The sequence below is a fragment of the Tachyglossus aculeatus genome, chromosome 3, assembly GCF_015852505.1.
Source record: "Tachyglossus aculeatus isolate mTacAcu1 chromosome 3, mTacAcu1.pri, whole genome shotgun sequence".
Lineage (NCBI taxonomy): Eukaryota > Metazoa > Chordata > Mammalia > Monotremata > Tachyglossidae > Tachyglossus > Tachyglossus aculeatus.
This window is the reverse complement of record NC_052068.1, coordinates 82,235,286-82,261,879: the sequence shown is the minus strand read 5'-3', so window position 1 is coordinate 82,261,879 and position 26,594 is coordinate 82,235,286. Positions and strand designations below refer to the sequence as shown.

At 40.5% G+C, this 26,594-nt stretch overlaps 1 protein-coding gene across 3 annotated transcripts in view; it reads left to right on the top strand.

The window, feature by feature from the left end:
• Nucleotides 1–25,911, top strand: part of RAB27B (RAB27B, member RAS oncogene family) — a 207,161-nt gene extending 181,250 nt beyond the window's left edge. For all 3 annotated transcript variants that reach the window (XM_038744369.1, XM_038744367.1, XM_038744368.1), the window contains exons 2-6: nucleotides 3,177–3,348; nucleotides 6,774–6,859; nucleotides 11,162–11,265; nucleotides 18,680–18,803; nucleotides 24,543–25,911. In XM_038744369.1, coding sequence (XP_038600297.1) covers nucleotides 3,196–3,348; nucleotides 6,774–6,859; nucleotides 11,162–11,265; nucleotides 18,680–18,803; nucleotides 24,543–24,732 — 657 coding nt within the window. In that variant the 5' untranslated portion in view covers nucleotides 3,177–3,195 and the 3' untranslated portion in view covers nucleotides 24,733–25,911. The remainder of the gene's footprint in view (nucleotides 1–3,176; nucleotides 3,349–6,773; nucleotides 6,860–11,161; nucleotides 11,266–18,679; nucleotides 18,804–24,542) is intronic.
• The last annotated feature ends 683 nt before the right edge of the window (nucleotides 25,912–26,594 follow it).

The following is a 26,594-nucleotide window of genomic DNA, read 5'->3' as shown; positions in this document are numbered from 1 at the left end:
CAGAAATAACCACATGACCATAGACCTGGCAGAGGTCTGCATTTGTGTCAGCCCTCAAATCATACACATAGCCTAATAAATTTCACTGCCCTCTTATCCCTGAATAAAACTCAGAGAACCATCTTACCATGCCTGAGGGTTTCCAAACTCAACCCATATTTCTCCTAGGTTCTCCTCTGACATATGTACTTGTATTTCTTTGGGAAACTGTTTCCCTACCTATTACACAATTCTCTATCTGAGGATTAGAATCAGGAGGACCTTCCCCTTTCTGAACTTTGTGCAGCAATGGTGTGAGATCTGGGGTGGCCTTAGGGCCACAGATAAATGATCTTTTATTATGGAACAAAGTGCAATTAGAAAAGGCAGTGTGACTGGAGTTGAAATTATCCATAGAGGGCCAATAGAATAGTATTCTTGTTTCTCTATATAAAGGATTTGTGGTCAAATGTAATACAATGCTAATGTCTTCAAATATCAAATACATTTCCTGGAACTCTAAATGATTCTTTCTCAGTTTTCCTCTCTCTGATCAGCCCACAAAAGAGCAGCATGTTTTCAGTATCACAGAAGAATAAATGACGCTATTACACCAAACACCCTTTCGAGCCTTGCAATATGAGAAACCTTACCTTTTATTTAATGCTTGTTCTTATAAAATGAAGCAGACTTGGGCAGTGCCTACCCAAAAAATGAAACTGGTATTTAGACTACAGGAGTCAGCTATCAGCCCAAAATACCAGTGAGAGACAGATCCAAATGCCGTCATAGGCTGGCATTTTCTTTTTGAAGGCAAAGGGATGATCGTCCCCTCATAAGCATGTTGCATAAAGAAATCAGTCATAATAGCAAGGAAAAGGGATCTCAAGTCTCCCTTTAGATTGTAAGCCCGTTGTGGGGAGGGAATGAGTCTGTTTATTGTTATATTTTACTCTCCCAAGTGCTTAGTACAGTGCTCTGCGCACACAGGTGCTCAATAAATTTAATTGAATGAATGAAAAATAATAATAGTCATAATAATAATAATGGTATTTAAGTGCTTACCATGTGCCAAGCACTGTACTAAGCACTGGGGTAGATACAATGAAGGTTTCATTGTACATTCATTCATTCATTCATTCAATCGTATTTCTTGAGAGCTTACTGTGTGCAGAGCACTGTACTAAGCACTTGGAAAGTACAATTCAGCAATAAGGAGAGACAATCCCTGCCCACACCGGGCTTATAGTCTAGAAGGGGGGAGACAGACATCAAAACAAGTAAACGGGCATCAATGTAAATAAATAGAATTACAGATATATACACATCAAAACAAGTCAATAGGCATCAAAGGACAAACTTTATATGTCCACCTAGTGGAATGAAGGGTCACTAGTGACTAGGGAAAATGTTTGGATTACACCATCAATGAAGACACCTTTGAATGTGAAAGGAAAGTTATATAATGAACAAGAGAAGAAGCATAGCCTAGCGGTTAGAGCACAGGTCTGGAATTCATAAGGACTTGGGTTCTAATACCAACTCTCTCAATAGCCTGCTGTGTGACCTCAAGCAAGTGAATTAGCTTTTCTGTGTCTGTTACTTCATCTGTAAAATGTGGTTGAAGACTGTGAGCCCCAAATGAGACATGAACTGTCTGACCTAATTAGCTTGTGCCTAGTACAGTGTCTGGCACATAAAAAACACTTAACTAATACTGCTACAAAAAGAAAAATCCCAAAGTTCAAGCAAAAATGCCAAGTAAAAGTGAGAAAGGCAACTGTATACCAGACCAAGTTTGACTCTAAATTTTTATACAAGAGGTGCATAAAGCAGAAAAGCATCCAAGAAACAGACTGCCTTGTAACTTCAGAGCCATGTGGCTCACCATGCCTAGCACAGGTGAGAGGCATACCTGTTCTGTCCATAACATCTGGTTACAGCACTAATACATTAGGTTTAGGTGTCTCTAGGCATAGACAACAGAGACATCCTGCCCGACATGATCTTTGCTGTATGTAGGTGGACTATGATAGTAATTACTGTGGTATTCATTGAATATTTACTATGTGCCAAGCACTGTACTAAATGCTAGGGTAGTTATAAGACTATCAGGTCAGGCATGGCTGCCACATGTCACTGACTCCACACAGCCTTGGAAAGTCTGTGGCATTGCTGCCATAGTGATCACTGTAGCTACAGTTATGTCTGTTAGACTCTGAATCACTAGGAGCCCAAAATTCTGCTCCTCTAACCACAGTATGCTACAGATATTTGGTTTTTGTCTTTGTGTCATCATAGTGTTTTGTTTCATCCCTACATGTGTGTCTGTTTCTATCGCCTCTCCTCGTTTTCATTTCCAGACTGTGAGCCCCTCTAAGGGGCAGGGAACATGTCTAATTTCCACATTCTGTATTCTTTCCTTGCACTTAGTACAGTGCTCTGCACAAAATAAGCACTTAGTAAATATTGTTACTGATACTACTAATTGTTCCTCAATTGCTGGCATATGGAAGAAGTGAGCATGCCTCATTTGAATGCCTTAGAATCTGAGAGTTGGTTGCAATCTTTATTATACAGATAGGTACAAAATGGGTGAAATATATATATATATATATATATAGTTATCAGTCTAAAATAATTTATCGTTTACTTAGTATATGATATATGCTTTTTTCACCTCTGGAGCGGAAGGGGAAGCCTCTGTTGGGACATAGATGCTGCTCACACTTCAGTTGGAGCAGATACATTTGTTTGGAAAACTGGAGGAAAGTTGTGCAATATAATTTTGTCAATCTTCTGATTGCCCATTTGTATTATTTGAGATAATAAAAACACAATGGTTATACTAGGAACTTAACTGGATGGTTTCTAAAGAGGCCCAATCAAAGTAAAATAAAGCTTTAAAGAAAAAGATGTCCTTTTTTCTTAAACCTTCAGAGAATCTAATTGAAAAGAAAGCAATCAAAAATAATCCAACAGTCAAAAAGAGAAAATGCAGTCTACCTTTTTAGCCAAGCAGAGATTGCAAAATTTGTCTTAGTTGTGTTATTTTATTATATATATAAGTATAGAACTTACTGGAAATGGAACCATATTTAATAAGCCCAGAAAATAGTGGCATTTCAATATCAATATAAAAATGATTTTCTCTAAATAACTTTTAAACTTCTCTTTAATTTTTCTCTCTTCATAAGGTTCACCAAGATCAGCACTATGACTGATGGGGACTACGATTATCTGATCAAGCTCCTGGCCCTTGGAGACTCAGGAGTGGGAAAGACAACATTCCTTTACCGATACACTGACAACAAATTCAATCCCAAATTCATCACCACAGTTGGAATTGACTTTCGGGAAAAGCGTGTGGTGAGTTAATAATTTAATCTTTAGTGCCCACTGCCTCCTTCCCAACATCTGATAAAGATGAGAGAACCTGGGAAGACTGAATTGAGTCTGGATCCCCCAATCCCTGCCTCTAATGCAGTGTCTTGTGGGTGAGGTGAAATGTCTCCTGGGTCTTAGGCTTAATCAGACCTCAGGAATAGTCAAATAACCATCCTAAAGGGATCCCAAAATGTATGAAGTCAATCCAGAATATTTCATAACCTTCTGTCTGCACCATACTGTACACTTTACTGTACTTGGGAGAGTACAAGAGTTGTCTGTTATATTGTACTCTCCCAAGTGTGTAGTACAGTGCTCTGCACACAGTAAGTGCTGCCATGAAGGAGTTTACAGTATAGCAAGGGAGACAGACACTAAAATAAATGATTCATTCATTCATTCAATCGTATTTATTGATCGCTTACTGTGTGCAGAGCATTGTACTAAGTGCTTGGGAAGTACAAGTTGGCAACATGTAGAGATGGTCCCTACCCAACAATGGGCTCAAAACCACAAATAGGAAGAAGTAGTAGAGTACTTGCATCAGTATTCAGAGTGATTTATTTAGAGAAACCTCAGCAAATGAAGTGAAATTGCCCTTTGCGTCCCCTGGCAGCTGCATTCAAAGCACTGGAAATTTATTCAATAACTCGGCTATGTCAGTCAATCAATCAGTGGTAATTATTGAGGACAGAACACTGTAATAAGTGCATGGGGGAGTACGATATAACAGAGTTGGTAGATACGATCCCTGCCCACAACAAGTTTACAGTCTACAGGGGGAAACAGACACTAATAAAAATAAAAATAAATTATGGCTGTGTACATTAATAAAAATAATGATGATGGTATTTGTTAAGGTCTCACTATGTGTGAAACACTGTTCTAAGTGTTGGGGGGGATATAAGGTGATCAAGTTGTCCCACATGGGGCTCACAGTTTTAATCACCATTTTATAGATGAGGTAAATGAGGCCCATAGAAGTTAAGTGACTTGCCCAAAGTCACAGAGCTGACAAGTGGCAGAGCCGGGATTGGAACCCATGACGTCTGGCTCTCAAGCCTGGGGGCTTTCCACTTAACCTTGCTGCATTAGTGCTGTGGGAATGAGGGAGGGGTGAATAAAGGTGCAAATCTAAGTATAAGGGAGTGGGAGGAGAGGAAATGAGGGCTATCTGGGTTTTACAGGAGGGTAGGGTGGTCAGATAGCTCCTGAAGAAGCAGGGCTGCAGCTGCTGGCAACCAAAGATAAAGCAAGGATTGGGGATTGTACCACCATTACCCCAGCTGTGAGTATAAGTCCAACCGACCATAAATAGGGAAAACCATGAACAAAAAAATGTGCTCAAGCAGAGGGATGACTATATATAAAGTAGACTGTGCACTACTAGACTTCTAGACTGTGAGCCCACTGTTGGGTAGGGACCGTCTCTATATGTTGCCAACTTGTACTTCCCAAGCTCTTAGTACAGTACTCTGCACACAGTAAGTGCTCAATAAATATGATTGAATGAATGAAAGTAATAGGAGCAGTTGTGAACACTTTAATGCTGGGGTGGTCTGACAGTGTTAATGTGGCAGTTTTGGAAGATACTGGCTGGGAAACAAGAAATTCACTTGAGAAAGCCTTGGTGCTTTCTCAGCAGATTCCTTGAGATAGCCATTTCCTCTGTCACAGGGAAGCTGTGTTCTCAAAGAACACCATATTTTAAAAAACTCATGTTTTAGTAGTCACCCATCGTCCAATCTCCCGTGCATGTGTACAAAACATTTCTTCCAGTACCACATCTTGTTTTATCCGGACATACGTGTTGTTGGAAGATCATTCCCTAATTCTGCTGTTCTGTTCTCTCCAAAGCATCTGGTGAAAGCATGCGAACGTTCTGGTAGAACTGACTGCATTGGCAAATGGCTGGAGTATCAGTTTGAAATAAACAATAACTGTTCACTTGGGTAGAATTCTTCACGTAAGGATCTCATGCCACAAGCATTCAGTAGTTCTAGTAGTCCACTCAATTATACCATAAATTGCATGTGTTTTCACTATACATTTTGACTAGAACATTGGTGAGCTAGCAAACGTTTATCAAGAAATGCAAGTGGTAGCAGACAGGATGGTTTGTATGCATATCTGGTAGTATCAGACAGGGTGAGTCCTAAAACACAACTTTTCCTTAATGCAGGTTTTTGCAAAACATAATATCAAAATAAGTCCAAATAATCAAAGCTTATACAATGTTTAAAGTTCAACGACTGCCAAAAATGCCATTAACAGCCCAATTACCAACAAAATTAATCTGACCTTAACCTGAGGTGCCTAAATTGATTTCCATTTCTGGAAGCATTTAGTTGGGAATACATTTTAAGTAATTTATTGCTCCATAATGATAAGAGCTGCCACAACTGCACAGCAACCCAGCTACCCTTGCAGAGTAGCAATATTTCCTTTTCCTGTCAGACAAAATAGTCGCACAAGTGGCCTATTTTTGCTCATGTTCACAGAGCTGTTGGGGACTGAAGCTAGTTTGAGGGAGGTTGCTACCTACCAAGTAAACTATTTCTTCTCTGAATCACCATGGCAATTCAGAGAATTCCTCCATCCACCACGGCAGAACGTCATCCTTCCTCACAAATTCCAACCCAATCCTGCTCCTTTTGCATGTTTCTGAATTTTGAATTTAAAATGATCCTACCCACCCTGAAGATGGTATTAAAAGTAGCAATTGTGTTGTCAGCCCGAATGTCACCTATAATGCGCAAGTTTTCTGCCTTTGCTAATCCTTTGAAAATCAGAGTTTGTGTACCAGTAGAGTTCACCATCTGAACCATTTTCCAGAAATACTTGCTTTCTTTGTGCAAGCTATCCTATTTCATTAATTTTATGTTTATTTTTAGTAAAATAATGGAGCAACAATTAAAAATGTAACATTATATCAAGAACTCTATCAGGAACTTTTGTACTAATAGCTAGTAAAGGGTGCTATTAAATGCTGGATGAAAACTCATGCAGAATTGGATTAATCATTTTGGCTGTCCATGTAGGTCATTTATAACTGCAAGGTTACAAAGACTATAACTCCAAGGCTAAGATGGTTTTCAGGATATCCAGTATAGTGCTGTAGTGACAGAATGAGTTAATGAGTCTTACTCAACCTAGATCATATGGAAAATACATATTTACATTATCATTTGAAAAATGAACCTCACAATTGTTTAATATCTGGAATCAACAGATATACATGAGATAAAACAGAGTAGACATTCCTAGAAATTCTGAGGTGGGCATTGCTTCCACATCATATTCTGATTTAGAACACACCAATGAGGAGATAGATAAACCTCTAAACTGGAAAAAACCAAAAAGGTATGGCTCAATTTAATGGGCTAATGATGTTCTGTGCCTTTCAGGTCTATAATAGCCGAGGGCCAAATGGATCTCCAGGAAAAGCCTTTAAAGTTCATCTTCAACTTTGGGACACAGCCGGACAGGAAAGGTAACTGATTGCCCCAGGTGACATTGCATTTCTGACTATGAGGTCACTCTTCATGATGCATGATTAATTTTCCTTAATTTCTGAAGTAAAACCTGTGAGTCATGACCTATCCTCTTGGTTCTAGAAAAATGATTGATTTTGAATGTGTAGGAAATGAAAGATCAATTCTTTTCTAACTATTGTTGCCTATTAAGTATGTTCCAGTCTTAAATCTAATCTTATGAAGTTTTAAATGTCCCCAAGCTCTCTCCATAAAGATTTCCATTGGTTCCTGATATCTGATATTCTGGTAATATATAAAGATTAAAAAAACTTTAATTGAAGATAGAAAAAGAAGGAAAAGATGAATGCTATAAAAATTCTAAAGACAACTGTAGGGAAAAAGGGACAGTCGTCATTTCTTTTTGTTTTGAGAGTGGCGGGGGGAGGTTTGGATGACGGATGGAAAGAGACTCCCAGAGTTAAATGTTATCAATCCCCATAATGCCTTGCACCATCATTAGCAAGTTGAGGTGCTCTGTTGCTAAAATTTGTATATGGAAAAGCTTAATACCACCTAGATTTATTTGGAATGAGATGCCTATTTTTATACTTTGAGTGCAAGAATCATATACCCCACTTCATGATGTTTTTACAGGTATAAATTAATCAGTATTTGAAATGGGTCCAAATCACTCTCACATTTAGCAAGTGTAAGTGTCGGGAAAGGCGGCTGGGAAATTTATCAGCCTTTTCTGACTGTGAATCTCATTTGCATACACACGTCAACACTGCTTAGTTCTCAAGATTTTTCCTCCATATGTCAGTTTTGTTATCACTGATATAAAAAAATTTTGAGATGAAATTAACTTTTTTAATCTCTGCAGAAATAGAAATGGGAGGATATCTTAATTTTCCCTGTGATGTAGCACATACTTGTCTGCATATATATATATATATATATGTATATATAGATGTATATATATACACATACATATGTATATATATCTGTGTGTATGTCTGTATATATACATATATGTATGTGTATATTTATACAGACACACATATATATATGTGTGTGTATACATATATATACATATTTGTATGAAGAAGCTGTTGTACTAGGCACTGGGGTAGATACAAGGTTATCAGGTTGGGCACAGTCCCTATCCCATGAGGGGCTCAAAGTCTTAATCCCCATCTTATATATAAGGAAACTGAGGTACAGAGAAATGAAGTGACTTGCCCAAGGTCAGACAGCAGACAAGTGGCAGAACCAGGATTAGAATCCAGGTCCTTCCGTCTCCCAGGCCCATGCACTATCCACTAGGCCATGCTACTTCCTTATTCACAGTGCAGCTTCACTAATGACAGCGAATATTATCCATTGTGGAGATTTATCTTGCTACTTTTAGTTCTACTCCAGGAGAATCGGGAAGGGAGGACAGGGGAGAGTGTGTTGACAGCTATAGCTATACTTGGGGCATGGAATATCCAAAGCTGATAGGTCAAGTGTTTCTGTCACAATTACCTATACAGAATAAGGATTCACTATTTCAGCAGTAGCATCAGGTTTTATTAAGTGTCTACTCTGGGCAGTGTATTATACAAGGCACTTGAGAACACACAAAAGATGTAAAAGACATCATCTGAGCAAACGATGAGTAACGGTAAAGGATACAATAGCCTGTGTTGATGAGGTAACAGTATAATTGAGAATACAAAGTGCAAACATACAATTGGGCAAAAAGCAAGAGCAGAGATAGAGATGGTATCAAAAATAAGCAATTCAGTGAAGAAACAGACATACACAGGTGTGGACACTGACTCTATTTCAGATAGAAAGAGGACAAGATAGCCAGGCTGCCTACCATCTGAGAAGTTCTGCTGGACTTGGGTTTCCAGTTGGCAAGGCCAGAAGGATTAATTTTACATGTTCTTGCCATTCCCTGCCAAAAAAAAATCAAGATTCAGACACAAACACAATATACATTGTGCCACAAACTACTGAATTGTTTGATTTCACAGTTCACAAGACAAATTTAGAAGAGCAGTGCATGGCTGCCTCATTTCTGTCCCAGAATTTCAGTTAGAAGTTTCCAATGGAAATCTGACTTTAGAAGTAAAAGTCATTAAAATAGGCCTGTTGTATTCCTAGTTTGCTTTGAGACAGACTGTGGGAGCTTCCTCTGCCTTAGTCTTCACAGCCATCATTCACTCATCCAGTACCTGTCTCACTGATCTCTAATCCATTGCTATTTTTCCTCTTCCAAACCACTGCTGAGCTCCCCCTTCCTTCCAAATTTCATTAAAGACATTCAGTCTTCTTTCCAAACTGTCCACCACCTTGCCTCCTTTCTCACTTCCAACCACACTTAGCCAGAGTTCTTTCTTCTTGTAGCTTTATTCTACTCCATCTAGGAGGGATGCCATTTTCTGTCCTCCAGCATGTATCTAAGGGCCAATTGCTGCGCATTGTGTATGAGCCACCAGCAGCTCTTGTTGCCTGGGATATTCCAGTCAGTTCTGTGAGGCTACAAAGAGATGCCTGGAGCAATATTGGGTCTGGTAATGATTACGGTACTTCTTAAGCGCTTACTATATGCCAAGCACTGTTCTAACACTGGAGTATGTACTGGATACAGGATGGGGCTGGGAGTCAGAAGATCATGGGTTCTGATCCATCTGCCACTTATCTGCTGTTTGGCCTTGAGCAAGTCACTTAACTTCTCTGTGTCTCAGTTACCTCAACTGTATAATGGGGCTTGAGACTGTTAGCCCCATGTGGGACGGGGACTGTGTCCAACCTGATTTGCTTGTATCCACCCCAGCGCTTAGCCTGGGACATAGTAAGTGCTTAACAAGTACCATTCTTGTTCTTCTTCTTATTATTGTTAAGGTAATCAGGTTGGACACTGTCCCTTTCCCCCATGGGGCTCACAGTCTCATCCCCCATTTTACAGATGAGGTAACTGAGGCCTAGAGAAGTTAAATGACTTGCCCATGCTCACACAGCAGACATGTGGTAGAGTCAGGATTAGAACCCAGGTCCTTCTGACTCCCGGATCCATGCTTTGTCCATTAATCCATGCTGCTTCTCCAGGGGAACACTGGGCAGGGAAAAGGGCTTAGGGATCTTCCCAGAGGCTCTAAGCCAATGTGGGAGGTAAAGGACTAAGGAAGTCCCAGTTTGTCCACATTTCCCAGGCCTCCCCCATCCAGATGACAAGGACTCTGGGGTTCCTAACCTCAGAACAGACAAACTGACTATGGGTTCACTGGTTATGGGCTTTGATAAGACCCTGGAGTTTTCCTGGACATGACTTGCACAGCCCTGGGGCCATCCAGCCTGCTGCAGGAGTTGAGACTGGGCTCGTGGCCAGGGAATATATATGTTATATTGTTATATTGGACTCTCCCAAGCATTTAGTGCTCAGCACCCAGTAAGAGCACAATCAATACGATTGACTGATTGATTGACTGGCTGGCTGGCAGCCAATCGGGGCACACTGCGACAAGGACATCAATCAATCAATCAGAGATATTTATTAAGCACTTATTATTTACACTGTACTAAGCACTGGGGACAGTATAATAGATTTGGTGGAACTGATCCCTGCCCTCATGGAGCGTCTATCTAGTGAAGAAGACAGACGTTAAAATAAATTATAGATGAGCGCAGTAAGGATTTATACACAAATGTGTGAGGCAGGGGTGCATTGCATAACAGAGAGCTTAAGGGGTACAGACCTAAATGAATATGTGACTCAAAGGGGAGGGCAAAAATAGTGTGGGGACAATGAGGGGTAAGTCAAGAAAAGCCTTAGACATAAGACACCCTTCCTCATTGTCTGATGTATGCTCATTGATCCAAATAACAAGGAGCTCAGTGCCTCCTATAGAGTGCAGAATTGCTAGAATATCTTTTTTCCTATCCTGCCTCTAGATATTCTACATGTTGCCTCAAATGCCTTCCACAGCTACTCATCAACATCGCTGTTCCCTTAGCAATCCCTCTGGCTTATCTTTTCTGCAGTCTCCTCTCTATCATTTTCGCCCTCTCCACTCCCTCAACTGTCTCATCCCTTCGATTACAGCAAGGTAGCAGGCATCTAGTGACAAAGGAACTCTAGAAGGAGAACTCTTTTAGGACTTGCCTTTCCTACTTCTTGTTGGTCTTTCCACTTGACCTTTCCAATCTACTTCACATTTAGAAATCTGCTGTCTTATCCTTTAGATGGAATACAGGGTACTGTTAGTGTGCAATTTAGTTAATCATAATTACTATGACTATTAATGACCTTTTACTTGCTCTCTTGGCAGGTTTCGAAGCCTCACCACAGCATTTTTCAGAGACGCCATGGGTTTTCTATTAATGTTTGACCTCACCAGTCAACAGAGTTTCTTAAATGTCAGAAACTGGATGAGTAAGTGAGATTGGATAGCTTATGTCTGCCACAGCAGAACTAGCAGCTGCTTCTGTTTTTTTTTTCTTGCCTTGCCTGTCTAGCTCATTGCATCGTGTATGTTGCACAAAATATATTCAGAGTGGTGCCAGTAATGGTCTCAAAGAAGGCTGGGTGGTGGGGGTGCAGATAAGTTAACTCTACCCTCACTATTCCTCCCAACATTCTTGTCATTGGATCCCACAGTGTAATTCTTTGTAAATCTGTTGTCTCATCTGGCAGTGGATTTTGGTTGCAATTTGACCCAACCCCTCAGCAGGAGACGTTTCATGCATCATCATCCTAGTTACCTTTAATAAAGCCCATTAACTCCATTTTGCTAGTATTCCTTTGAGTGGCTCTTAAAACTAATTGTTCCTATTTGTTGGACTGATGGACGGGGCTTTGAGAGGGGAAAAGGTATGCTTTTGCATAACAGAAATACCTGGTCCCAAAATATCTCCCTGGCTTATGTTTTATAAGGACTAATTTGTGTGGACTTGGAGCAAAGTCCTAGAAGATAGACTACCCACAGCATGATGAAAAGGCATTATGAGTTCAGAGGCCAGCTGTCAAATATGAGGGAGCCATGCACAGGAAATAAACAGTCCTCATGGCCATATGTAATAAGGACAATCATCCTATGCATGAGTCTATTTAGACAGAGATCCCAATTCTTTAGTTGCGTGTGAATAGAATGAAGGGTGAAAAATGTGTATGTAAATGCCCGTATTGGTGATTTCAGATACTAGCTAATCAGTTGTTACAGACAAGGTGGAAAACTGCCCTTCGGGGTCATCATTTGGTTGCTCTGTCCATGTTTTTTTCTAGCTGTTGCATTTGCACAGAGATTGCATTGATACTAGAGACCATCATTAAGGAGGTTTTTAGTGCTAGAGAGGGAGATGGGCAAAATGCCCAGAGAATTAATTCCCACTTGCTAGTTGAAATAAAAAGCATTGCACAATGATTTAAACTGCCACAGCCTTCATGTTCCTAGCTGTTAGACCTGCTTTTCAACAGAAGTGAACTTACCTACGTAATGAAAAATATTCAGAATTTTCGGTCTGTGATTGGTTTTCTTTATTATATCAGCATTGGACAGTATTTATTATGCCCCTGTTTTGTATAGAGCACTAAACTAAGTTCTTGGGAAGCAGTAAAGATGAAAAAGATTTTTTCATTGCCCCAAGGGCACTAACAGAAAGATAGTGGTTCAAAATCTACTAATATACTATAGTTAAGAGTGAGAAAATAGTTATAAATAGTGGATATAGTTGAACAAATAATCATGGTTAATATTTTACTGTCAAGGTAGTTGATGAGACAGCAAGATTTGGAAAAGGAAGAAAATTAATCAGAGATAGTCTTGGAAGAGGTGACTTTTTAATAATAATCATCCTCATTATCATATTTGAGGTATTGGTTAGGCATTTACTGTGTGCCAAGCAGTGAATTAAATACTGGAATAGATACAAAATAATCAGATCAGATACCATCCCTGTCCCACGTGAGGCTTACAGTCTAAATAGGAGGGAGAACAGGTATTAAATACCCAGTTCCAGATGAGGAAACTGAGTCACAGAAAACATAAGTGATATGTCCAAGGTCACAAAAGGGCAAGTGGCAGAGTCAGGATTAGAATCCAGGGCCTCTGATTCTCAGGCCTGAGCTCTCACTAGGCCATGAGATATGATTTTTCAAAGCTGAGCTAGGTGGGCATTCCTCATGGGGAAGTTATGAACAGAAGATATGATATAGAAGAGTCAGGAGCAAGGGGCCAGAAGAAGATTTACTTAGGAGATGTCAAGAGTGTGAGCTGGGTGTAATGAAAGAAGAGAAAAGATACAAAAGAATGAGCCAGGTGATGGACTTCCTTCCTTCATTCATTCAATCGTAGTTATTTAGTGTTTACCATGTGCAGAGCACTGTACTAAGCACTTGGGAAGTACAAGTTGGCAACATATAGGGACGGTCCCTGCCCAACAATGGGCTCACAGTCTAGAAGGGGGAGATAGACAACAATCCAAAGCATGTGGACAGGTGTCAAGTCATCAGAATAAATAGAAGTAAAGCTAGATGCACATCATTAACAAAATAAATAGAATAGTAAATATGTACAGGTAAAATAGAGTAATAAATATGTACAAACATATATACAGGTGCTGTGGGGAGGGGAAGGAGGTAGGGTTGGGGGGATGGGGAGGAGGAGAGGAAAAAGGGGGCTCAGTCTGGGAAGGCCTCCTGGAGGAGGTGAGGCTTTGAAGGGAGGAAGAGAGCTAGCTTGGCGGATGTTCAGAGGGAGGGCATTCCAGGCCAGGGGGAGGACATGGGCTGGGGGTCAACTGCGGGACAGGTGAGAACTGAAGCCAGTGGTCCAAAGGCTTTTTTTAAAATGCAATAAACAGTATGAAGTCATTGGAAATTTTTGAAGAAGGGCGCAATATGCTCCAATCCCCATTTTATAAAGATGATTCACATAGCTGAATGTAAGATATAATGGAAAGAAGAGAGACTGAAGGAAGAGAAACCTTTAAGGGGACTTTTATAATAGTCCAATTGGTGCTGAGTTCTTATTCTGGGATGATAGTCTTAAGGGTAGGGAGAAAGGGGTGAATCTTGTAAAGATTTTAGTGGAAAAAGCACCAGGCACCAGAGGAAAAAAAATCTAAATGATAAATGAGAGTGAGATGAGAAAATTGTCTGAAATTGTGAGCTTGTGACACAGGGAGGAATGGTTGTCTTGTTGACAGGGATGTAGGTGAAAGAAAAAGAGTTTAGAAGAAAAAGTGAAGTGGGTCCAGTTGATTTAAGGCTCCAGGATGTCACGCCGGTGGAGAAGACCCAAAGGCAAGAGGGAATATATCTTTGTAGAACAGGTGACATATGCTAGAGATATAGTTTTGGGAGACAACTGTATAAAAGTGATAGTAAAACCTTTTTTTAAAATGGTACTTGTTAAGCACTCCTTCTGGGGCAGGCACTATCCAACAAAATTATTATTATTATCATTATTATCCAACAAAATAATTTATAATCAGTGAGGAAAGTTGTGAAACCCTGGAGATTGCTACTTCTGAAAAGTCAGAGCAAAGAAAGATTAGATTCTAGGAAGAGAGAAAAGTCAACCACGCTGAAGGTGTATCAGCTGTTTTATCATGATTAATTGATGTCACCAGCCAAAAGCTTGTGGTTTCTTAACAACTTTTCCATATTAATGTGACATAATATTTGTACACTACCAATACAGGACTCTTTTAAGCCCTGTAACTGGAACGAGCACATTTTGAATCCTTTAATAAGGATCTATTGGAGGGCAGGTCTGGTGTCAGGAGCTGTGGTATTTCCAGCCCCCATAGCATTTCTTAAAGTTGCCACAGTTAAAAAGCTGTAATTGGATCTAGGGATTAGGCTAATGGTCTGTCCCCACCTCTACCTTCTGCTGTTCCTTCAGTGCTCGAAGCTGAGGGTCCCAGGAGTCCTGAAGCATTTACTTTGGAAAAAAAAAAAATAGAGTTTTCACAGCAGGCCCGTTGCTTGAATACTCCAGCTAGCAATAATACAATGTGTCCCTGGTTCTATTTTGATGATCTCCGAACGGGACTGTGATTAAAGGGCTAGCAGAGGGCATTCTTACTTTTTCATTAGAGGCGATATTCTTAGACCGGTGCAATACGGACCGAGTGAAAGCATTTTCAAAAATGTTTTTGTTAGTCAAGAAAAGAAATTCATTCACTCATTCAATCGTATTTATTGAGCGCTTACTGTGTGCACGGCACTGTACTAAGCACTTGGGAAGTACAAGTTGGCAACATATAGAGATGGTTCCAACCCAACAACGGGCTCACAGTCTAAAAGGGGGAGACAGACAACAAAACAAAACATATTAACAAAATAAAATAAATAGAATAGTACATATGAACAAGCAAAATAGAGTAATAAATATGTACAAACATATATACAGGTGCTGTTGGGAGGGGAAGGAGGTAGGGCGGGGGGGATGGGGAGGGGGAGAGGAAGGAGGGGGCTCAGTCTGGAAGGCCTCCTGGAGGAGGTGAGCTCTCAGTAGGGCTTTGAAGGGGGGAAGAGAGCTAGCTTGCTGGATGTGTGGAGGGAGGGCATTCCAGGCAAGGGGGAGGACGTGGGCTGGGGGATCGACGGCGGGACAGGCGAGAATGAGGCACAGTGAAGAGGTTGCAGCAGAGGAGCAGAGGGTGTGGGCTGGGCTGTAGGAGGAAAGAAGGGAGGTGAGGTAGGAGGGAGGCGAGGTGATGGACAGCCTTGAAGCCGAGAGTGAGGAGTTTTTGCCTGATGCATATGTTGATTGGTAGCCACTGGAGATTTTTGAGGAGGGGAGTAACATGCCCAGAGCATTTCTGCACAAAGATGATGCGGGCAGCAGCGTGAAGTATAGATTGAAGTGGGGAGAGACGGGAGGATGGGAGATCAGAGAGGAGGCTGATGCAGTAATCCAGTCGGGATAGGATGAGAGATTTAACCAGCAGGGTAGCAGTTTTGGTGGAGAGCAAAGGGCAGATTTTGGTGATGTTGCAGAGGTGAGAGCAGCAGTTTTTGGTGACAGATTGGATGTGAGGGGTGAACAAGAGAGCAGAGTCGAGGATGACACCAAGGTTGCGGGCTTGTGAGACGGGAAGGATGGTAGTGCTGTCAACAGTGATGGGAAAGTCAAGGATAGGGCAGGGTTTGGGAGGGAAGATAAATCAGAGGTTTGAGGACAATCTGATATACTTGTAGTTCCAGTCATAAAAGATACCAACTTACAGCCTGCTGGCATTATTCCTGTGCACTGTCAGGTAACTTCTGGAAACAATGGATAGATAGTGGCAACGCTGAAACGTGAAGGAAGTGACAGAATGGGCACCACCAGTGATTTGACTCAACAGGAGAAAATTCACATGACCTGAGACGTACATTTATATTCACAACTATTCTTGAAAAGCAGTGTGGCCTAGGGTAAAGAGCATGGGTCTGGGACTAAGAGGCCCTGGTTCTAATCCCATCTCTACCGCCTGTCTGCTGTGTGACCTCGGGCAAGTCTTTCAAGTTCTCTGTACCTCAGTTACCTCATCTATAAAATGGGTGATGACTGAACTCCAAGTGGAGCATTAGATTGTATTTACCCCAGCACTTAGTACAGTGCTTGGCACATAGTAAGCGCTAAAGAAATACCCTTAAAAAAACCCAAAACTCGGCTTCAATTGCTATTATTGAATCATGGACTTATAGGGCTTGGAGGGAAATCTAAGCAATCACTTAGTCCATCCTTTTTTCTTCGAGATAATCGGATTATCTTGTACTTCCCCCAGTGTTTAGTATAGTGATTAGCACATAGTAATCATTTAACAGATGCCACAATTATCATTATTGTTCCTTGTGTACCCAGTTTGAAGCTTCATGTTGAAATTGTCCTGTTCTTCTTGTTTTATCCCATATAGAGTAAACTTTTATGCACTAATTTATATTTTATCTATTTAAGTCCATCCTTTTTCTTTGAGAGATTTGTAGCAAATCATCCTAGAAAGGAGAGATTAACTTTTTTATTAAATGTCAGGGAATGTGTTTGTTATATTGTACACTCCCAAGGGCTTAATACAGTGCTTTGTACACAGTAAGCGCTCCATAAATATGATTGATTGTTTAAAGCAATAGAGATAAAGGTTCTGTAGTCTTTTTGGGCATCCAGTGATTACCACACTGCTCTTTCAGTTATCTTCTAAAGAAGGAAATTGGCTTGGTGGAATAAGCCTGGACATATGAAGCAGAGGAGCTGGATTCTAATCCCAGCTCTGCCACTTGTCTGACGTGTGACCTTGGACAAGTCATTTAACTTATCTGCACCTCAGTTTACTCATTTGTAAAATGGGGATTCAATGCTACTTCTCCCTCCTAATGGAGAAACAGCTTGGCATGATGATTAGAGCACAGACCTGGGAGTCATAAATTTATGGGTTCTAATTCTGGTTCCGCCACTTGTCTGCCGTGTGACCTTGGACAAATCACTTCACTTCTCTAGGCCTCAGTTACCTCTTCTGTAAAATGGGGATTGAGACTGTGAGTCCCACATGGATCAGGGAATGTGTCCAATCCAATTTGCTTGTATCCACTCCAGAGCCTAGTAAATTGTGGCACATAGTAAGTGCTTAACAATACCATACTTACTTCCTTAGTCTGTGAGTCCTAAATGGGACAGAGACTGTCTAACCTGATTATCTTTAATCTCCCCCAGTGTTTAGTACAGTGCTTAGCACTCAGTAAGCATTAAGTGCTTAGTACTGTGCTCTGCACACAGCACTAAATAAATATGATTGAATGAATTTAACAAATGCCACAATTATCATTATTGTTCCTTGGGTACCTAGTTTAAAACCTCATGTTTAAATTAAAGCCTGTTCTTCTTGTTTTATCCTATATAGAGTAAACTGTCATATTTTCATTTCTATTTTATCCATTTATTAAGCCCCTCAGAGAAGGAAACATCTCACAAATTATACTGAATTTAAAGAGGACTCCTGTTTAACAACAAAGCATTTTGTTTCCTAGGTAAAATGTACTACTTCAGGTTTTTCAGAAAAATGACTGAAAATTTCCTGTGGTCTGGGCAACTCTGCTGCCTATGGGCAATTCCTGAGGGTATGAGAAAAGGAGTTATGTCAGTTGCCTAAAAAGAATTAAAAGGTTCAACTGGCATTTTCTCCCTCTGTGGTGTGGGGAATTGTATCAAAACTATGTGCTTCAGTGTCCCCACTCAATGAGGGGTTGCTTTTCTTTTGGACAGTGGGGGTGCAGAAGGGCCTACTGACCTCAGATCTGCTTTCCTCCTAAATCCATCATCATCATCAATTGTATTAAGCGCTTACTGTGTGCAGAGCACTGTACTAAGCGCTTGGGAAGTACAAGTTGGCAACGTATAGAGACAGTCCCTACCCAACAGTGGGCTCACAGTCTAAAAGGGGGAGACAGAGAACAAAACCAAACATACTAACAAAATAAAATAAATAGTCCACCCTTCCCTGGAGTCCCAGCTGATTCAGAAGAACCACTGAAAAGCCAGCAAAGGCTGTGCTCTCTCACCAGGCAGGGCCAAGTAGCATTAACAACTCCAGTGTCCTTCACAAACCAAGTATACCCACCAAATTTCTAAATGGGGAGACAGGAAGGAGGATGAGCAGTAGCCCATATCTCTTATGGTACTGTATTTACATGGAGAAGGAGGTGACAGTGATAGCACCCTCTAATCCTGAGGATTTCACACTTGAGATGCTCTGTTTCTGAGGAAGGGAAGAAGAACTTTTTGCTATTTTTTGTTAAAAGATCTTTGGTCTGAGCAACCATTATTCATCACAAGATTAATTTCTTTGTTCTGATCTGTTTTCAGGCCAACTGCAGGCTAACGCATACTGTGAAAATCCGGATATAGTATTAATAGGCAACAAAGCTGATCTATCAGATCAGAGGGAGGTAAACGAACGACAAGCACGAGATCTTGCAGACAAGTACGGGTAAGAATTTAAGAGAATTCATTCATTCATTCAATCGCATTTATTGAGCGCTTACTGTGTGCAGAGCACTGTACTAAGTGCTTGGGAAGTACAAGTTGGCAACATATAGGGACAGTCCCTACCCAACAACGGGCTCACAGGCTAGAAGAGGGAGACAGACAACAAAACACTTACGAGAGCGCTCAGTAAATAGGACGATTTGATGGATTTATGAAAGCGTTCAGTAAATAGGCTGATTTTAGGGATTTACGAGACCGCTCAGTAAATGGGCTGATTTTAAAAAATTACGAAAGTGCTCAGTCATTACAGTTTTAGGGATTTATGAGCACTCAGTAAATAGGACGATTTGACAGATTTCCGAAAGTGGTCAGTAAACAGGAGGATCTTACGGATTTAGGCGTGCTCAGTAAATAGATCTTGCAGACAAGTACGGGTAAGAATTTAAGAGAATTCATCTCATCCACATGAATATGCTCGAGAAAAGAGAGGGGATGCCTAGTCGAGATCCACAAACATGGCTTGTTCAATGTTGAGTTTACTTCTCCAAAACAGTTTATGTTCTTCATGATCCTGGTATTATTTTTTCTATGTAAATTGAGATATTAATACTACTACTTATAATAATTGTGGTATTTAAGTGCTTACTCTACTCCAGGCACTGTTCTAAGCACTGGGGTAGATGCAAGATAATTGGATCAGACACAGTAGGAGGGAAAACAGATATTGAATTCCCATTTTGCAGATGAGGAAACTGAGGCACAGAGCAGTAAGTGACTTGTCCAAAACACATTAGAAAAGTGGCAGAACAGTGATGGTAATTCAGGTTCTGTCATCCCCAACCCATTTCCACTAAGCCATATTGATTTTTGCTGCTTTGCCCATGATCATCATCAGTACTTTTTGAGCACCTGATGTATGCAGAGGACTCTAACAGTCATTGAGAGAATACAGTAAATGTAGAATAATAGTGATAATGATGGCATTTGTTAAGCGCTTACTATGTGCAAAGCACTGTTCTAAGTGCTGGGGAGGATACAAAGTGATCAGATTGTCCCACATGGGGTTCACAGTCTTCATCCCCATTTTACAGATGAGGTAACTGAGACAAAGAGAAGTTAAGTGACTTGCCCAAAGTCACACTGCTGACAGCTGGCAGAGCCGGGATTTGAACCCATGACTTCCGACTCCCAAGCCCATGCTCTTTCCATTGATCCACACTTCTTCTCTATGACATAGTTGCTGCCCTTGAGCTATGGAACACAGATTTATCACTCCTGGCCCTAAAGCATATAACCACAGAGTCATATTCTCATTAAAATTCAGATTGTCATTCTCTATTCCATTGTGAAGCCACACAATGACATATTTTTGACCTACTCATAGACGTCAAAAAGTGACAAAAGAATCTTGCTTTGATAACTTTAGAAATAAAATGGACTCCTCCTTAAGGGGAAAGGGAACAGAAAGAAAATCTTTCTCTCTAATTAAAGATTCACTATCGCCATGAAGTTGTGGAATGTCCAATTACAGCCACAGGTCTGAGTTCCAAAAATAATAATTAAAAATTAAAATGTAATATTCCTTTTTACAATCCCATTTCCTTCAGGGGAAATAAGCAACTTTATTAATTTCCTCTTTTCTTCTAAATATAATTGAATTATCCTGCATAGTGTTCTGATGTTATGGAAAGCAGAGGGTTTTTTTGGCATTTTTTTTTATTATTTTTTGTGCAAAACAGCCCTAGAATAGGTGCAAAATAATCCGTAGGACACAGTCCTGATCTCACAAAGGACTCACAATCTAGTGTAGAGCAGATACATAGAACTATGAGACTAAGTAACAAAAAGCAGAGAAAAACTACCCAAGTCAACATTAAAATATATGGCTGAACAGTTTTTGCAGGAGGTGGTTCAGTCCATCCACTATTCCAGGCAATAGTCGTTGGTTGGCTCCAGAGTAACCCACCCCAAACTACCCACATTCCTGTGGTTGAAAAGCTAAGGCTTCAGTCCCACAGTGGTCAGCTGGAACAGGGAGAGCAATGTAGACAGTAGACTGTCCAAGCAGTAACCACAGCCCTGATAGAAGTTGGGGCATCTTGTTATGTGGGATTGATTGGAAAAAGACCTTTTACTTTGCTCTTCCCCAAAGGTAACTAATTACCCATTTCCCCACCTTCGCTTCAGGACTCCCCCAAAAGCTCAAGCACTCAGTGATGATGTTGATGAATCAGTGGTATTTATTGAACACTTACTGTGTGCAGACTGTAGTGCAGAGTGTGCTGCGCTACTTAATGTGTACAATCACCATCATCAATGGTATTTATTGAGCTCTTAACTATGTATAGAATACTGTTTTAAGCAGTCAGAGAGTACAATACAACAGAGTTGGTAGGCAGGTCCCCTGCCCACAACAAGCTTATCATCTATATTTAAAGAAATAATTTATAGATATGTACTTCAATGCTGTGGAGCTGAGGATGGGGTGAGTACCAAATGCCTAAAGTGCACAGATCCAAGTGCAATGGTATGATAATGGTATTTAAGTGTTTATGATGTGCCAAGCACTGTACCAAGCAGTGGGTTAGATGTATGAAAACTCTCTTGCCCTGTTAGACCCACCCTAATTTAAGCCCTGTTCCATTCCCCATGACTGCTTAATAAATTCCATGGATTAAGTGATTGATTGATTGATCCAGTATATTTGAATAGTTAAAGGCCAGTCTATTACATTGTCCATTTTCTGAAGGATATTAGGAGCTAAAGGCTAGATTGGTCTTTCAAAGAAATGCCACTTTTTCAACAAACAATTATCAACCAATTATTTATTCTTGGTGTCCACCCATTGCAAGAAGTACTTTGAAAAGTTCAGTGGAAGAAAAGAACATAACTCCTGTCCTCAAGGATCTTATCTTTAGCTTATTTTTGGTAAGGGGGGGCTAGGGCTTTGCTGACATTTCATCTCAGGGATAGAATGGTGTAGTAGAGAAAGTTCATGACAACTGAGCTGAAAACTCATTCCATTTCTTAATGGAGAATATTTTGCCTATAGTCCATAAACAGTAGGATTAACTCTTAGATCCTTCTTAAATAATCACAAAATGTAGACTTGGAGACAAGTTACCTGCAATAGCTTCAGCTAATTATGGACTGCTTCTGATTCAGAGGATGACCTCACTCACTACTCTCTATACCCCAGGGCTGCCCTAACTTCTACATACATGTTTTTGCAATGTTTTGAAAGGCCCTTAGTAAATGGGAAGAAAACAACTTTCTAATTTTAAAAGTTAAATACCTTAAACATTTCTACAACAGTATTTAATAAATAGGAAAATCAGGTACCTTTTAGATAGGTTGGCAAAGATAAATGTTTTCTATTTTTGTAGGATTAATCTGTTTTATAGAATTATTCGTCTTGGATTAGGTTCTGTTCATACCTCACATTTTACATCCTACATACTCAAGAATAGCTCTGGTCCCCAGGACCCATGTTTAATAATAATAATAATGATGACATTTGTTAAGCATTTACTGTGTGCAAAGCACTGTTCTAAGCGCTGGGGGGATACAAGCTAATCAAGTTGTCCCACATGGGGCTCACAGTCTTAATCCCCATTTTTACAGATGAGGTAACTGAGGTACAGAGAAGTTAAGTGACTTGCCCAAAGTCACACAGCTGACAAATGGCAGAGCCAGAATTAGAACCCATGACCTCTGATTCCCAAGCCCGGGCTCTTTCCACTGGGCCACACTGCTTCTCCAGTGGAAGGCAAGGCTTCTTTAATGGAAGGCAAGGCAGTTCCATTGCTAAGAGACATTTAATACAAATGTCCTTCCCCTCTTGTGGGGTTATGTTGTGAGGTAAGGCAGCCTCCCTGGGTAGAAGGAACCCATTTGTTCATGCCCATCTGACTCTAAGACCTTGTCCTGGATCAGGTGAGGAATTTTTGCACACCTCTGGACCCTAGGACTGAGGGTCTTTTTGTGACTACACTGAGGGTTTAGACAAGCAGATCAAGCCCGTCTTCATCCCTACATCCCCAAGGAAAAGCGGGCACTATTGCCTGGGTCCATTCCAAGAGACTAGGCAGGGTGAAAATCACAGTTGCAACTGGTGAAGATCAAGAGAAGAGAAAAGTAAATGGTTACATGAATGGATTATAAAATCAATAGTTACATAGCTACCAAACATGACTGTATTTGCATAGGCAGTAGTAGATGATGCACATGTTAAGTGCTTACTATGTGCCAGGCACTGTACTAAGTGCTGGGTGGATACAAATAAATCATGTTGGACACAGTCCCTGTCCCACACAGGGCATGCAGTCTCAATCCCCATTTTACAGGGGAGGTAACTGAGGCACAGAGCAGGAAAGTGATTTGTCCAAGGTCTCACAGCAGACAAGTATTGGAGCCAGGGTTAGAACCCATGACCTTCGTATTCCCAGGCCTGTGCTCTATCCACTATGCCATGCTGCTTCTCTTTTCTGACATTTCTGAGTCTCCCCAATGTGCAGGAAAGTATGATCGCCCTCATGTTCTGAAAATGTACAGAAAGAAAACCAGTGAAAATTTAAGAGAGATCTGAATCTTACCCTCTCTATTTCCTTTGGTTTCAGTTTACAAAGGGGTCTGTGCCTGAGAGAAGCAGTGTGGCCTAGTGGAAAGAGCCTGGGACTGGAAATAACAGTTTTTCCTCCTACTTAGACTGTGAGCCCCATGTGGGATAGGGACTGTCTGATCTTTTTTTTTTTTATGGTATTTGTTAAGCCCTTGCTATATGCCAGGCATTGTACTAAATGCTGAGATAGATACCAGCTAATCAGTTTGGACATACTCCATGGGGCTCAGTGTCTTAATCCCCATTTTACAGATCAGGTAACTGAGGCCCAGAGAAGAGAAGTGACTTGTCCAGGGTCACATAGCAGACAAGCGGTGAGTCAGCATTACAACTCAGGTCCTTCTGACTTCAAGTCCCGAGCTCTATACACAAGGCCTGATAATATTGTATTTACCTTAGAGTCCACTGTAGTGCTTGGCAGATAGTAAGTGCTTAACATATGCCACAATTATCATTATTATTACTATTATTATTATCATTGCCATCATAAAACTCAGGTCATTAGCTACAATGCAAATGGAATCTCTACCACTGTTCTAAATGGGAGCCAATAAAATAAGGTGAAACTGAGACGCGGGCATGCATGTAACAGGTTGATAAATATTACAAATTTTTGTCCTTAATTTAGAAAACTATTTCTAGGAGTTTATGGCAGCCAAATCTCCAACCACAAGTTTTTAGAAAACCAGAAAGAAAACCACTGAATCTTCATTTCATGCAGAATAAGCTGGCAAGTCATGCAAGACAGGAAAATTACCAGCCTTCCACTTGACATTGTCTATTCCAGACCAAGAGTAGCTCAGGTTATTCTGGCTCCAGTGGCCTTAGAACTCCAAAGGAAATTCAGTTATCCACTTGGAAAATGCACTGCATACAGAGTATATGTCAGATTAAAGTGTGCCTATGGGGACCTTCACTAGTCAATACCTGAATAGTCTAAAACACTAGCAAGAAGCGTGTTCCTTTTGAGATTATTGTTTTTCAATTTCCTCTCACTGGAGGTGGGTGTGACAACTGTCTATTGGGTCTGCTATTTTGTAGCTTTCTATGAGCGTTCTTTTTCTTGTCTCTTGTGGTGAGATTTCCCAGAGTTTTCTGTTTTGTTGTTTTAATTCCTAGCCTTCCATATTTTGAGACAAGTGCAGCTACTGGACAAAATGTGGAAAAGGCTGTGGACACCCTTCTGGACTTAATAATGAAACGTATGGAGCAGTGTGTGGACAAGACCCAAGTTCCAGATGCAGCCAATGGAGGAAACTCGGGGAAGCTTGATGGAGAAAAACCAGCAGAGAAGAAGTGTGCCTGCTAGACTTCCCTTTCAACTAAGAATCAAGAACCCCATACAAATATATGACCAGAAAATGGCTGACCAACTACTAAATTGATGTTTCCATGGGCCTCACACACATACCATTTTATTTTCTTTCCCACCAGCAAGCTAATTTTTTAAAAAGATAATTATCATTGTTCCAAGGGATCGAGGCCTTTCTGTGTTGAAACAATTTTCCAACATGTTTTCACCATAAAGGAAATGCAATTTCTTTTTTTAATTTTTTCATTCCAAAAATGCTACTTTCAGTAGCATTGTCTATGAGGCAGGGGGAGGAAATGTTTGGGTCTTTTTAATCAGAAAAAAAGAACAGCATTCATTTTTGTTATGAGAGCTATATAATGAAGGTTATCAAATTAAGAAAAAGGGATGCTACATAGGATGCATCCATTTATTTTATAGAATCTAATGATTAATTCTTGGGTGCATTTGCATTGGAAATAATGTGTTAACTAAAGTGATTTTCCAAGCAAAGAATTTCATGTGATGCATTAAGAATGACCGCACTATATGTACAGAGACTAGAGTACCTGACAGACCAAGTAAGTGAAAAGATTATGGGGAGGGTAACTAGTTGTTAAATTCAGAGAATTGTGAATTATCACATCCATATGTGTATTAAATGGCCAGTAGGGAAGGCTCACCTGATTAAATTATTTTGGTTGTTCCTAAATATTAAAAATAATTTTGACCTGCCAAGAACAATGTCAAATTGTAAATCCTAGACCCAGCTTACCCCCTCTTATGTTTAGCATCACAACTTTTAGTAGGACAAGAGGCCCTCTTAGTCACAGAACCCAGAGCTGAATAGAGACCAAACCAGACCATTAGGTGGTAACAGATATCAATATTTAACAACGGGTTCTATTTTTTTTTTTAGTCCTGTAAAAAGAAAAACCCAACTGTTTGTGATGGAGACATGCTTGTAGAAGAATAATTACTGAGCTGTACTTGTTCATAATCTCATTTTTATCTTAAACATTTTCATCTCCTAAAGAACTCCCCAGAGCTTTTTTCTTGAAATTTGATTTCCAGAACCTAGGGAAGTAACCTCACAGAGCACATGTGCCAAAAAGCCCACACTTCCAGCCTCTATTTTGATGCTATTTCATTAGGGGAAGCAGCATGGCTCAGTGGAAAGATCCTGGGCTTTGGAGTCAGAGGTCAAATCCCGGCTCTGCCAATTGTCAGCTGGGTGACTTTGGGCAAGTCACTTAACTTCTCTGTGCCTCAGTTACCTCATCTGTAAAATGGGGATTGACTGTGAGCCCCCCGTGGGACAACCTGATCACCTTGTAACCTCCCCAGCGCTTAGAACAGTGCTTTGCACATAGTAAGCGCTTAATAAATGCCATCATCATTATTATTATTCCCATCTTTGGGAAGGGGTTTTTCATCTCTTATATTCCTATTTATTCCTTTCTCCTCTTCTTCCCAACCTACTCAGCGAAGTGTTAGTTGAAAAGGGCTTCTCCTTCATGCTGTGCCTCAGACACACAGAAGAAAGAAGACGTTTCAAAAGTTAGAGTCCAGATCATTTTGCGAATTAAACACTTCCATTTTCTAGGTTGAATAAAGCAATCTCTTTCCACTCTGCCCTAGTGCTTTTCACTTCTTAGCAGTTATCAGTCCTTCCAAGAAGGCAGCCACTTGTCTGCTGCATCTAAGATGTAATAATGATTCTTAGGTGGGATGTGGGATGTGAAATCTACCAGCTAAACACACTTCCGATTCTTCCGATTCTTTGCAAATTCATGTGAACTCCAAAGTCGATCTTCTTGCTTTCAGGCCTCTTTTTCCTGGGGGGAGGTTGCTTGGTGGTCCACCACAGCAAGCTGCCT